Source organism: Macaca fascicularis, chromosome 1, assembly GCF_037993035.2.
Source record: "Macaca fascicularis isolate 582-1 chromosome 1, T2T-MFA8v1.1".
NCBI classification, from domain to species: Eukaryota; Metazoa; Chordata; class Mammalia; order Primates; family Cercopithecidae; genus Macaca; species Macaca fascicularis.
Window position 1 is genome coordinate 215,196,959 of NC_088375.1, and position 15,403 is coordinate 215,212,361.

The 15,403-nt window shown below is 42.8% G+C and overlaps 1 protein-coding gene across 6 annotated transcripts in view; it reads right to left on the reverse strand.

Annotated features, from left to right (window-relative positions):
• Positions 1 to 14,922, reverse strand: part of OTUD3 (OTU deubiquitinase 3) — a 31,066-nt gene extending 16,144 nt beyond the window's left edge. For 2 of the 6 annotated variants that reach the window (XM_005544570.4, XM_045379332.2), the window contains exons 1-3: positions 14,580 to 14,922; positions 6,762 to 6,910; positions 2,522 to 2,634 (exon numbers count right to left, since the gene is read on the reverse strand). In XM_005544570.4, the coding sequence (XP_005544627.2) occupies positions 2,522 to 2,634; positions 6,762 to 6,910; positions 14,580 to 14,797 (480 nt within the window). In that variant the 5' untranslated portion in view covers positions 14,798 to 14,922. The remainder of the gene's footprint in view (positions 1 to 2,521; positions 2,635 to 6,761; positions 6,911 to 14,579) is intronic. The other 4 variants (XM_074018182.1, XM_074018181.1, XM_074018168.1 and 1 more) reach the window with 3 other exon arrangements.
• Positions 14,923 to 15,403: the final 481 nt, after the last annotated feature.

The following is a 15,403-nucleotide window of genomic DNA, read 5'->3' on the forward strand; positions in this document are numbered from 1 at the left end:
AATAGCATTTTCTGTTAACCACCTAAGTGAGAAACATTATCAACAAACCCAAACCTCCCACCTACATCAACTTCAAAGCACAATTACATGAAGTAGTATGGCCTGCACTGCTCAACCCCAGAGGCGCCACCACAAGGTATTCTATGTGAACTAACCCCCTGACGCACAGCACAAGAATGGGGCTCCCAAGAGTCGTGCAGAACAGAAGCCCTAAGGTCTGGGCACACCCCAAATAAAACTCGCCACCTCCACACAAACTCTCGTTCTGACTTTGTCCCTTAGAAAGCCCAGTAACGGTTCCTTTGTTTAAACTCCAAAACATCAGCACGTTCTTTTTACTGAAAATCACAGGTAGTAAGATACTACCCTTAATTTAAACAGTATCCATGGTCTAAAAACAAAGCAAAAGCCATGGAACAAACAGGAAGCACACAAGTCTAGATGTCAGTACTGTGGAAGGTTTTTCCAGTAGAATACGTAGATCTCAAATGCAGAGAGTCTGGTTTAGACACACACAAAACAGAGAGCACCATTTGTCTCCCAGGAAGAGCAATGTGAAAGCAAACAGTTTATTAGAATCTTGGAATGACATAATCCCTAAAGCACTTACATACTTAATTATAATGATATATATACATGAATAGCATAGATGAATAGAAAACATAACTGGAAGAATATTCACCAAATTGTTAACTGTGACTTTCATGGGCAGATTACAGAGGACTTTCACATTCTATGTTATATACATCTAGACTGTTCACAGGAACACATATTCCAATTATAACCAGAAAAAAAATGTAGGTTTCAATAACTCCATGGTACGAGTGTAAGCCGACTCTTTATTAATGTAAGAGCTCATAACCATGACAGTAGCAACCAATGCAGTTTCAGTTCTTAAATTTTGCAAGATGCTTCACTGGGGTAGGAAGACATAGGGGGATCCAATGGAAATATTAGTAAATTTATTTCAAGAAGATGTACTTTCAATGTTCAGGAATTTATGAAACAGAACACTACAGAAATATATTTGAAAAAAATTTTTACCTATGCAGAATTGTCTTCCACAACTACCTAGGTAACTAAGAAACTTTGGGAAAAAAGTCATCAGTGGAGGAAAAGGCAAGCTGATTACGGAGTTGGTACTGAGTATTCTCCTTCAAGGTGAGGGTCATTATGCTGGGTATTCAAATGGTTTTGATAACTTCTGCAAAACAGTGTAAGTTTAATGACAAAAAATAGAACAAAGGAGTAACCAGTATTCTTGCTCAAACATCACCCTTAGAAAAGAGAGCCCCATGGAAAATATGATAGCTCTATCTGGTATCCTGATGTCAGGACATCCGCAACACTGCCCCAAAGAACACAAGCAGATACTGTTTCACTCCTGCTCATTCTATCCCCATAAGGTAAAATTTCTCACCTTCCCTGGAGTATCTTATTTTGTTGTAGCATAATTTTGTTAAAAGGACACTGTGCCAGGGACAAAAGGCTGCATTCTTTAATACGACATTCTGGAAAAGCAAAGCTATAAGGACAAATCAGAGAATGGGCTACAAGAGGCTGGGTATTGGGGGAGGGGGCCAGTGACTACAAAGTACAAAGAGCGTGGAAGTGACTTTTTCCACAGTAGTCTGTGTGTTGATAGTAGTGGTGGTTACATGACTGTTTGTCAAAACACACAGAACTGTACACTTGGAAGAGGATGAAGTTTGCTACGTGTAAATTATATCCTTATAAACCTATTTTTAATCAGCAAAGACTGACGGAGCAATTTACAAAGGAATATATGCAGGTATCACATGAAAAAAAGGGCACTGTTACCTTTATGCTAATAACACAGAAGTGTCCACATGTATGTGGATATGGATACGTATGTGTGTTTTAAAAGTGTGTAAAAACATTGTGGTATGTTCCTTTCCAGTTATGTATCAATGTTTTATAGCTAAGTGCGTGTGAATGACAGGAATACTCACTAAAACATTAACAGCAATCTCTCTCTGGGTGATTCAATAAAATTTTAAATGTAATTTTTAATAAAATTTTTTCCCTTTATGAGCTTTTTCAATTTTCTAACTTTTCTACAAGTACTGTATTTTAACTTTTTAATTAGTAAAAGTGAGAAATCGGGGAGTGGTAGAGCAGGGCAGGGTGGGTGGGGAATTAACAGAAACCACATGCTCAGTCTTTAGGAGCTGAGGTACAAAGCAATAAGCAGCACTGACTTTAGGGGGTGGTGGCCTGTGTTTCCACACTAGGTTCTCTGTCCCCAACCTGCCCAATTAGCTGACTGTTGAATATGTATAGCATTTTAAAACATTTCTAAATTATACTCTGGACTCCATTTGTACATAGCACAGGGATTACTTCTGAGCCACCACAACAATATTGTCTTTGGTTAGGCTCACAGTCCAGTCACTCTGCATAATTCCATGTTCACAGGTCAAGCCCCATCATCTTCGCATATTCCCAAAACTGATTTAGAAACAAGAGCTTAAGATAAATGTTTAAACAGGTGACCTACCTGCCACAAAGGGGCATTAAGTTGATGAATCACTACATTCAACTGATGATTTCTTGCAAAGGCTACAATTGCATCATTGCCAGCAAAAGTACCAGGCTTTGCCAAACTGGCCACTGCATGGAAATAGGAGAGAAAAACGACGTCTTTACAGTGGAAAAATCCAAATGCAAACATGCTTTGGTATTTACTGAGTTCCAAATAATGAGAAACAAGGATATAGATCTGGAAAAGCCCATTAACTTTGTCAGAATCTAGGAATTCAGCTAGTTGAACAATACAAAGACTGCTACTGAGAAGAACACTAGTCATTCATAAAGTAAAGATCCATTTATTTCTTTCTTCAATAAATGTTTACTGATAACTTCCAATATGCTAACTCAATAAAAGGCACTGGGAACATACCAATCAACACAGTAATCTTAGCAGCTTGCATTACTGAATGGTTATTATGTGTCAAGCACTGGTCTAATCACATCTCATAGACAACTACTATTATACACACCATTTTATACATGACGAAACTCAGATGCAAAATAGCTGAAAACTGTGCCAAGGTCAAAGAGCTGGTACACAGTGGAGCTGAGGTTTCACCTAGGCAGCCCAATGCCAAGGTCCTGGCTCTCAGCCACTCCATCAATTTGCCCTCGCAGAGTTCACAACCAGTGAGGGGCAAACAAGACAGGCACTAACGATGCACAAGTGCTTCGGGAAGGGCATGTACAGTAAGAATTTGGCCTTGCCCAAAGAGAGGTCTGGCCTTTATGCTGGGCTCCTGGGAGGTCACTTCTAAACCTCTGGAATTCCCAAAGGTGATGAGAGTATCTGTTATTCATGATGGGCCCCTCCACCACATCCGGCATCAGACCTTTGTGGTGGTGATAGGGTGAGAGGGGAGACTGAGTTCAACCACTTAGACAATAAATCAATAAGCAAAAGCCTCTGAACACCAAAGTTGGGGTAAGCTTCCCCAGGTGACAATATTCTGTGTGTACTATCACACACAGACGCCATGAGAATATGCCCTGAGGACAACAGAAGCTTCGTGTCTGGAACCCTTCTAGATTGCCCTATGCATCTCTTCCTTTGGCTAGTAGTATTGATCTGTATCCTTTCCCTGTAACAAACCATAACTGTTAGCATGATAGCTTTCAGTGAGTTCTGTGAGTCCTACTACCATATTACGGAATCTAAGGGAGGTTCTGGGAGACCCCAACTTGTAGATGGTACCAAAAGTTGAGGGAAGTCATGCAAGGACTGTGCTCTCAAACCCTACAGTTTGGCTAACTCCAGGTGATACAAGAATTGAGGAATTGAGGAGGGGGAGGTAAGGTGTATCAGAGGAGCTTCTCAACTGAGACAACTAAGCTAATACCCAAAGCACAAGGAGGAGTTAAGACAGGAGAAATGGGCTGGGCGTGGTGGCTCACGCCTGTAATCCCAGCACTTTGGGAGGCCGAGGTGGGCGGATCACAAGGTCAGGAGATCGAGACCATGGTGAAACCCCGTCTCTACTAAAAATAGAAAAAATTAGCCGGGCGCAGGGGCGGGCGCCTGTAGTCCCAGCTACTCGGAAGGCTGAGGCAGGAGAATGGCGTGAACCCAGGAGGCGGAGCTTGCAGTGAGCCGAGATTGCGCCACTGCACTCCAGCCTGGGCGACAGAGCGAGACTCCGTCTCAAAAAAAAAAAAAAAAAAAAAAAAAAAAAAAGACAGGAGAAATGGATGATGTTCTAAGTAGATGAGAGACAGATGTGAGAGAGAGAGAGAGAGAGAAAACTCTAGTATGGCAGGAACTGAGAATGCTGAGATGGAGAGGTGGAGGAAGTGAGAAAACGCTGGGGGGAATGGCAAGAGATGAGGACATAGAAATAAGAAAATCCCAGATCATGAAGAACTAAAAAGTCTGGGCTCTATCCTGAGGTCAACAGGGGAGTCACCAACAGGTTTTAGACAGAGGAAAAACACATTTAGATCTCACTCTGGCTGTTATGTAGAAAACAGAGTGAGGGAATCAAGAGACGACGATACCAAACAGTATTCAGGAGATCTAAGCAAATGGCCACAGAAGTCTGATTTTATGGGGCAGTAGCAGTGAAAGAAAAACTACTGAAGTAGAGTGATAAGATGTAATGAAGGGGTATGAGGAAGGAGGAAGATAAACATTAAGATACTCAGGTTCTGATCTGGATATCTGTACAGTTGGGGGAAACATGTTGCTGATTCTCTGAAGCCACAGTCTAAAAGAAAAGAATAAGCCTAAAGATACAGCCAGATGCAAGGGTGATGAGGTCCTCAATAGTCTAGTGAACCATTCATTTATTCACTCAACAAATACTTTATGAATGCCTACCAGACGCCGGGCACTGCCACACCGCAAAACAAAGACACACAGTCCCTGCTCGAGAATCTCACAGTACAACAAGATAGGCCTACTGACATTAAAAACAGGTAACACTGACTCAAGACTGATCAATGTAATAAGCCAAGCCTTTAACTGACACACAACGACAATGTGCAGACTTCCACGTTTCTTTTCATTTCTGCTCTGGCCGTCAAAGTGACGTCTTACTTCTGTGATGCTCAAATTCTTAAGCAGCTCTAAGCAACAGGTATGCATAGTGCCATTTCAAGAAAACACCTTTCCACTGTCCATCTACAGTGACTATCACATTGGCAACTGGAGATCTGAGTTCCCTACCCTGTAACACTCCCAAATCCACCATGTGATCTTCACCGACAGTGTTCAAAGTGGAGTTTCACATCATAAACTAAAAACTCATTTCATCCAAAATGATGTTTTCACAGGATTAATGACACAATTCATTTCACACAGCACTCAACTACAAAATTTGTCCCATATACATACATTTAATTTGTAAACTGCTGACTATCCAGTAAACTATGTCTATCTGATAACCAAAAAGTAATTCCAGGAAGAGAGACCATCTGAACTCAGTGACTGGTACAAACCACCCACTGGAAGTTTGGTTGCTCCGTGTCTGGTGCCTACTGAGTAAGTTCTTTCCTAGTGAGGAATGGGAAAGGTTTTGGGATCACTGATAGCTTTCCTCCCAAATATTCCCCTCCTGCTGCCCTCTCTCTTGCTAATGGTACAGTCATCTACCCATTCCCTAAGCAGGAACTTCAGAATCACTTGTCTCCTCCCTCTATCCTCCTCACCTGCAATGTGTCCTGTCAATTACACTGCCAAAGTGTGGCTTGGTTTGGGCCTTACTCACTATCCTCAGTAGCTGCCGTGAGGGAGACCTCCTCTACTCTCATCTGGCCAGTGTGGAGACCTTCTAACTAGTTTCCCTGCTCAGTCTCCCTCCCCATCAATTCTCGGCATGGCCTCCAGAGTTAGCTCGCTAAAATAAAAGGATCAATCCCCTTTCCTGACAACAGACAGAAAAGACTATGAGCCCTGTGATGAAAATGCCATTTGTAAAACATATCAGCAGCGAGCACAGTAGATTCTCAGTAAATATTTGTTGAAATTAAAGTTTACAAGTTCATATGCATTTTCTGTAAGATCTATGCCTATTAAACAGGAACCAACTAAAATCACTAACTGATTTGCCTCAAAGAAAACAGATTGTGTTTGGGGTTTTGGTGAGAAATTAACATGATTTTATTGGTTTTTCTAATTTTAAAAGTAATACATGATCATCTAAAAGTCAGAAAAAGTCTAGAGAAGACAATTTAAAATACCATAGTCCCACGATCCCCAGATGGCTAACGCTTACTAAGGGCTTATTTTAATTTTGTTATCTAATTTAATCTTCACCAAAAACCCTATGAGATAGATGCTATTATTATCTCCCTTCTATAGAAGTTTAAAGAGAATGAGTAATTTCTGAAAAATAAGTGAAGCTAAGAATTAACAAACAGTATCTTTCCAGACTTTTCCTGCTGTGTCTGTATACCTTTTAAAAATAGGATCAGTCTATACAAGCTATGTCATAGCCTGCTGTTCCCACCCCACTGAGGAAGAAGTCATGAATCGCTTTTCAGGTCAATTAACATCATCATGTTTATTAAGGGCATATACCGCTAAACCTACTGATCTCCAGCTACCTAGCATGCTGCCGCCGACCAAGTAGGCAAACAATTATTTGCTGAATAAATGAATGTCGTGATTTATATAACCAAACCCTTGGCTGGGAGGGTGGAGGATGCCAGTGGACTTAATTACCCAATGCATTACTCCTGAAGGACCCAATGTTCCACAGTGAACCTACCATGCTTCTCAAAAGGAATGTCATCTTCTACAAAGGGTTCAAAATCTTCCCGTTGCTTTATCATGTAGTCCACTGTCTCCTGTCTGTGCTTGAGATGATTTCGTGAGTGTCCCTCCAATTGATCACCAAGAGCTCTGAACAAGCAATTGCTGTCAAAACAACAACATGAGTCAAGACCTTTCAAAAATGAACTCAGTTCATCTAAAACAATGACGCTTCATGCCAGATCATCCATGGAAATATTTTGGGCACACAGAAGTGAAGACTCAACTCTAACAGTCCAGGATTCTTCCAAGACCACGGGGGACAGCACCAGGGCATACTCAACCACATTACCTTATTGAGAGGCAGCAAACAAGGATTCTATTCCCCATGTACCAGCTAGCTGACTCAGGAGAGTCATTAAACTTCCCTGGGCCTCAGCTGCTTCAACAAGTGGAGCCGGTGATACACTAACCACCTGACTACAAGGTCCAGACCTTACAGGTCATTCCATGCCTAAGGGCTATGATTTGCAGATCCTCTTCCAAAATGATGTCCTATCTAGAGCCTCTTTTCTAAAACAAGTTCCACTACAGCTGCCCAGCTAAGTAATCATTCATTTAACAGTACCCAAAAAATAGCAATTTGTCAAGCTCCCGATACTAACAACTGAACAATACTCTGTTTGAGTCCTAAGAACACGGTGGAGAAAGTCATGAGAAGGAAAGCACTTGGACAACAAACAGTTGTACTATGGAAAGACACTTCCTCCTCGCCTCCTCACTGATCACCCAGGGAGCAACAATGCCATTGTTATTCCTGCCAAATGAAAACTTTAAACACCATATTTTGTTTCTCTAGAAGTAAAATACTGGTAATAAACTGTAAGAGTTATCTTTACTTTCAAACCCCTCAAAGGCTTCTAAATTCCAAATTATCACAAACACAGAGGCTTAGATACACAGAGACTCAAACACGACAAACACAATCTGGTATCCTTAAAACTATGGAAATAAACAATTCTGAAGCCAAACAGTTGCCCAGTTTTACACCCAACTGTTTACTCTTCCAAATGAAAAACGATGACACTGTGATTCCAAAATATAAACTCATCACTTTCAGAAAGATTTCATGTCTAAATGTGTAGGAAAAAAGGGTTTTTTTTTTTTTCAACTCAGAAAAGTGTATTTTCAACAGAAAGCTATAGAAAGGCTGGAATCTCTTCTAATGTATAAGAATATATATATATATATATACACACACACACACACACACACATATATTTTCTTTTTTTTTTTGCAGGGGAAGGGAGAATTAAGGCAGATTCTATAAATTAAAAACCAAGAAGCTTTCCAACAATCTAAAACGACATTCCAGAAGGAATGGAATATAGAGTTCTATAGGCTAGACTGAGGTGTCTTGCTAAAATCTGACAATGGTAGTCTTTTTTTAACCACGGGGAAAAGTAAGCTAATCGATAAAACAATTTAAATGTCAAGCTTTTCTCTCCAATTTTTCTTAATCAGTATCTGCCACCACTAGTCTATTCTTGAATTTAGTTTAAGAGATGTGGTTTATCACAAATTTATGTAGTTATTTTACATTTAATGTACCAAAATTCATGGTATTCTACAGTCGTATGGTAAGAACTTTTAATAACATGAGCAAATGTTCTCCAAAAAAGGTGTAAAACTGTATGTATATGCCACATGAGCTCAACCATACTCATCTGTACGCTATATACATACACAGACAGAAACACACACAAACGTATGCCAAGAAAACACACAGAAACAATCACTTAAATAGTTTTTACAATGTGCCAGGGACTGTTCTAAACACAATGTATGTATTAAACATGTTTAGTCCTCACAACTCTGAGAAAGGTCCTATTACCGTTCCTCACGGGAAACCTGCCCAAGGTCACAAAACTAGTAAGTGGTAGGCCCAGGATCCAAGTCCAAATAACGTGGCTCTCACTCGAATGTCAACACCAAAATAATAGCCATAGTTACCCCTAGGTAGTACAATTAAAGGTAATATTTAAGAGTATTGTTACATTTTTTAATATGCTTTTCTATACTTACCAAACTTTCTTTGAGCTCACCAAAAACAAGTCAAAATAGACAAATCACTTCCTCTTCTGACAAGATTACAAGGTAATGAACAAACACTCCAGTGACCTGAGTTTCCCTAGGGGAGCCCAACAAGAGCTCTCAAGAAACTCATGAGAACAAAACACCGTTGCCCAAAGGGCCTCTATGAGATCTGGGCCACTTCCTGAGTTCACAATCTCACCATTACCTACAGCAGGGCTTCTCAATCTCCACACTATTGGCATTCCAGGATCATTTTTTTGTTGTGGGAGGCTTCCTGTGCACTGTAGGAAGTTTAGGAGAACACTTGGCCGCTGCCATTAGCTGCCAGTAGAACATCACTACCTCCCTCCCCATCAGCTGTGACAACCAAAAATGTCTCTAGACATTGTCAAATGTCCCCTGGAGGGCAAAACCACCCGTTTGAGAACCACTGTGTTATAGGGATATAAGGCAGGTCTTGCATTTGAGTTCACAAAAACAACTAATTACATAAAGAGCATGCAAATGTTTTGAGTGCGCAATAATTTAGTATTAGATGATATTGCAACACAAGCACCAAAAAACCTAATGTGCTCTCTAGGCTGCAGTCATAATAGTAAATATGTGGAAAAGGAGAAGGTTTTATTATTTGAGGTCAGACCACAGTTAGGGTCCTGGGTACCATTCCAGCTACTGTATTTTGAGAGAGACGTGTTCAGATAAGATGATGTGGTTTTAAATACAATATGAAGAACGACTAGTGATGTTTGGCCTAAAGAAGGCTCAGGGGGAAATGATCAATACCTCCAACTGTCATGTGAAATTAAAATTATACCTGTATAATAAAACTAAAACCTGGAAGCTCCTACAGAGACATAGATTTTGGCAAATAAAAGGTAATTTCACCTTAGCTCTATAGAGGTAGACTATATAGACTCAGGATTTTGCCAATTTCTATAACTAGCAATACACAGCAATTGTCTAGATGTGTGTTGTTTTAATAGGGGTTGCTAACCGCGTGTGACTACTGAGCACCCGCCGTATACTGAGCAGCTGCCATGGCTAATCCACAGTGAGGTGTGCTATCTGTGTAAAATACTAGATTCTGAAGAGGTCATATAAAAAAATATGAGAGATCATTGGCTGGGCACAGTGGCTTACGCCTGTAATCCCAGCACTTTGGGAGGCCAACGTGGGCGGATCACCTGAGGTCAGGAGTTTGAGACCAGCCTGACCAACACGGAAAAACCCATCTCTACTAAAAATACAAAATTAGCTGGGTGTGGTGGCGCGTGCCTGTAATCCCAGCTACTCGGGAGGCTGACGCAGGAGAGTAGCTTGAACCTGGGAGGCAGAGGTTGCGGTGAGCCGAGATCATGCATTCCAGCCTGGGCAACAAGAGTGAACTCTGTCTCCAAAAAAAACGAAAATATGAGAGATCATTAATAATTTTTTATAGAATTGTATGTCAAAATAGTAATATTTTACATATAATAGCTTAAATAAAATATACTAAAATTCATTTCACCTGTTTCTTTTTAATGTGGTTACTGGAAAAATTTTAATATCACATAGGTGGTTCACATTCTGTTTTCACTAGACAGCACTGATCTAGCTCACTGATTCTCAAAGTGTGTTCCCTGACTAGGAGCATCAGCATCCCCAGGGCACACCTGTTAGAAATGAAAATTCTGGGGCCCACCCAGGCCTACTCAATCAGGCATTCTGGGGTTGGAGCCCAGCAATGTAGCCCTTCCAGGTGTTTTCCCTAGCACTCCAGGTGGTTATGTTGCATGCTGAAGTTTGAGAAACACTAGTCAAGAATCTAGACTCTAAATCAGTCACTCTCAATTATGGATGCATATAAGAATCATCTGTAAAATTCTTTTTAAAAAAAAACATCAATAACCAGGCCCCACTCTAAGATTCTGATGTAGTTGATCTAGGGGAGAGCCCAGGCCCTGAACTGTTTCAAAAGTTCCTCCCCAGATATTCTAGCATGGCACCCAACTGAAAACCACTGAGTGAGACACAAAAGATGGCAGTGCCATTCAGGTGACACAGGCACTAACTAGACGACATGATGTGTGAATGCCCTTCTACTACTGTGATCCTACAATATTAAAAACAAAACTAAAATTAAAAAATAAACTACTTGTTAGTAACAGATAAATAGCTAAAATTAGTGATTCTTCAGTGTTTCCGTTTTAGAACACTGCTAATGAGTAACATAACTCAGAACTACATTTAGTAAGACACAACTAGATGTAGTTCAGAGGGATGTTAATACTGTGTGGCCTAATAAATAGAGTTATACATTCTTTTCACACTACAGCCAATCATGTTTTTAAGGACAACATCAAGGTTAAACTGCTTCTTTCTTGCTTTGAAAAATGAATCCAATTTATGTGGGTCCACCTTTCAGACAACACGCCAGATATGAAGCTGGTCCAGGAAGCACTACAAAACCCTCTAAGTAGCTCCCTGATTAATCTATGCTAAGCTGACTCAACCCATGTAAAGGCTATACTACAGGATATTGGCTAATTCATCCCTAAATCCCCTTGGGTTCCAGAATGCTACAGGTACCATACTGCCAACAATGAACATGCCCACAGATACTCTATCAGGCTACTCCAGATTGTAATCACATCTGAATGAAAAGAGGGAACGCTAGAGATGTCAACTATTTTTTAATAGTCTTTAACTTCATTATATTTCACCCTGAGTCCTTAATAAATATTAATAAAACAATCTGTTGGCTGGGCGCGGTGGCTCACGTCTGTAATCCCAGCACTTTGGGAGGCCGAGGCGGGTGGATCATGAGGTCAGGAGTTCAAGACCAGCCTGGCCAACATGGTGAAACCCCATCTCTACTAAAAATACAAACAAATTAGCCGGGTGTGGTGGAGGGTGCCTGTAACCCCAGCTACTCAGGAGGCCGAGGCAGGAGAATTACTTGAACCCAGGAGGTGGAGACTGCAATGAACCGAGATCGTGCCACTGCACTCCAGCCTGGGTGACAGAGCAAGACTCTGTCTGGGGGGCGGGGAGAAGAATCTGTTGACACCTGCCAGCCCATCACATACACAGGAAACACCATCCCTTGCAGTGATAAAATCTGTCATCACCACATTTGAAGGGACTATGATACTGACGAGGGCTGAACCACAGTCCAGCTAATGGAACTCATGTGAAGGACTTGTGAACACAAGGTGCTTAGCTCCATGAAGCCCACACAAGAGGAAATATGATCATTTTATCCAACACTGTCCGAAGAACAGGGACCTTGGAAGAGAGACATGAGCACTTCAGTCCAGCTGGTCTCTGGAGCTTCATTGCCTGTTACTTCTACCCTTGTGCCCTACACTACTGTCACCCTGAACAACCCGTAGATCTCCCAAAAACATCGCATCCTTGTGCCTCCCATCTGAGGAGGCATCCTTGTGCCTCCTCAGATGGGAATGTTTTCTTGGTGTACTCCTATTGGTCCTTCATGACCCAGACTATGACATCCTCTGAGAGGCAGCTAGCAGTGAATTCAATGAGTATTTACCGAATGAATGAGAAGGCCTTCCTGGCCAATTCAGAGGCTACTGCCTTTTCCTTCTCAATAGTATCATTATAATCAGTCACTGTTAATAAAAATATATCAAACTATATTTTAATTATTTGTATCATCTGTTCTCAAAGTGTGGCCCAAGGGACAGGAGATGTGGGAAGGCCTCTGATATGCTTTCAGAGTATCCATGAGTTCAAAACTAAGATGTAATGTACCTTTTTCATTCTCATTCTCTCGCAAGTGCACAGTGGAGTTTTCCAGAGGCTACCTGATGCATGAAGTTATCACTCCGATCGCTAATGGAATGTGTGTGTATTCTTGTGTTTTAAAACTTTGTTTTACTTTCTAATATAGTAAATACTCATAGCTAAAACCCATATAAAGAAGCTATTTGAGTTTCTCAATAATTTTTAAGAATTCCAAGAGATCTTAACATCAAAAAAGCTGAGACCCACTGTTACATGTTTCTACCTTCGGCTATAAAGTCCTTAACTATCTTAGTCATCAACATATTCCCAGCACCTTACTTAAGGCGTGCTGAATTAACTTGAGAAGTATGCTGTGTATGGGGGTATGGGGATAGAGAGAAGTAATACCCCCAAAGTTTCCCATAACCTTATGAAAGCCGGCTCAAGAATTTACAACTCCTTGTGCTGATTCCTCCTCCTAAGTAACCTTCTATTGAGTACTTAAGTTTTCCGGGCACCCTGACATTGAGAATACTACATCCAGCACAGCAGACACAAACAATTCAATCATTTGCAAGGAAAAGCCCCCATGTTCCACAGCAATTCCACTGTATTCAAATGGTATTTTTGTTTCTATAACAGTGTCTTGTGCTTATGCTTAGGCTAGCTGGTCTCCCTCTATTATTTTTATATTTCATTCAGCAAAAATGTACTGACTGCCTTCCATGTACCAAGCACTATGCCAGATGATGGTGAATAAATGTAATCAAGTTCCAACTGCATCTTAAGCAAAAACAGCAACGCAGCAAAGTGTGGTGAACTCTTTTTGCCTGAAGCAATGAGCATATATAGGAACGGTGGGAAAGGGAAATAGGACCAGTTCGGTCTTAATCAATAAGCTGCAATGTAATGTGAAATTTTTTAAAACAGCTTCTTCTGCAGTTAATATCTAAAGCAATTCCTGGCTGGGGGTGGTAGCTCATGCCTGTAATCTCCGCACTTTGGGAGGCCGAGGCAGGAGGATCGCTTGAAGCCAGGAGTTCGAGACCAGCCTGGGCAACATAGCAAAATCCCCGTCTCTACAAATCAACAATAATAATGAACTTAAGGCAATTCCGTATGGTCTTTAATTTCATTTTAGTCTTCCCTCTGCAGGACCTGAGCACTCAAATACTGGGAGGAAAAAAACAAAAGCCAGGCTGTTATTAACACTCTGTCTTCCAAAGTGACACAGCTGACAACCAGATAACCTTTTACCTGCCCCTGCAATGGGGATGCTCACAGTTCTCCTCTCTTCCTGACCCTTTTCCTTCTTCCATCCATGTTCCCGGAGCATATCCTCTTTCTTGAAGGTAATTTTCTTCCTCCTCCCCACTCTCTCCCTCCGCATTCCCTAAAGAAAGCTGGACCTGGATTCAGTCTAAGTCCCAAGAAGGCTTGGGTAAGCACCTTTGCTTACAGAGAAACTGAGGCCCATGGAAGCAGGAATTAGAGAAGCTGCCTTCAGCTCAGTAAACAACAGGCGACCTAATTTCACAAATGTAAATGGGGGCATCACCCAACCACCAAGGACTCAAAGGAGGCAAAGCGTTCTACCAAGCGGGGCTTACTCAAACTCCTTCGATCGGTCTTATCCTCATGATGACTGTTTTTCCAATGCCTGGCTCCATCTCATTCCTTCAGAACTCAGCTTAAATGTCACCTTTCAGAGAGCCCTTCCTGGCCACAACCCAGTGACTGTGCTCCCGTATACGGTCTCAGGACCCACTTTCTATTTCGCTCGCGACGTCTGCCATGGTTAGGACCCTCTGGGATCCCCGCGAGCGTCTCGGGGCAAGAGGCTTGTCCGCCTCGCTCGCAGCTGGACGCCCTGCACTCGGAGCGTGGCTGGCTCGCGGGAGGCGCCCGGGCAGCCCGAATGAATGGATGGACGCGAGCGGGTGACGGTCGCCAGGCCGAGCCCGGCGCGTCCCCCGGCGCCGCCTCCCTCGCTCCCGGCCCGCCTCACCCGTCCCCCGGCACCTCCCGCAGCTTCAGCCCCAGGGCCTGCAGCTGGTTGGCGAAGCTGACGAACTCCTCCTCGCAGCCGCCGCCGCCGGACTCCGGCCGGTTCCGCCGCTCCTTGGCCAGGGCCCGGCGAGCAGCCCGCTCGTCCCGCTTGCGCTCGGCCTCGGCTTTCCGGCTGCCGCTGCCCGGCCGGCTCTTCGCCGCCTGCTTTCGGGACATGGCCTTAGCCTGCAGTCCCCAGCGGCAGGAGGGAAAGCCACAGGACCCCCCAGCGGCCGCCTCAAGCGTCAAGAAGGCAAAACAGCGCGGGCAACTGAGCCCGGCGACGACGACGCAGCAACCGCGCCTGCGCCGGCGCCCGGCACCCCGGTCACATGACGGAATCCCCGCCTCCTTCGCGGGGCTCGGCGAGCAGACGCCATAGAGAGCTAGAGGGGCACCCATCTTGGTTTGTTCTATTCCGCCCTCTAGCGGTGGATGGTACTTAACGTGAGTGGCAGGAGCGACCCGACAGGAACCAGAGAGAACAAAGCTGAAACCAGTCAAGGAGAGAAATTAAAGATGATAGAAGAGTGGAACACAGAGCAGCGGCAACAGTTAGGACCGGGGATGAATAAAAACGATTTAAACTCTTGTTGCGAGCCTACTACAGTTGGATAGGCACTTTCACACGGCTCATTCTTGTTTAATTATCCGCAAGTTACAGGAAACTGAATCTGAGTGGTTAAATAATTTCAAGAAGATCACACAGCTAAGAGGCAGAGCTTTGCCCTGGCTCCAAAGCCCGCACACTTGTTTGTTTAATCCTGCTCTTCATCTCTCCGC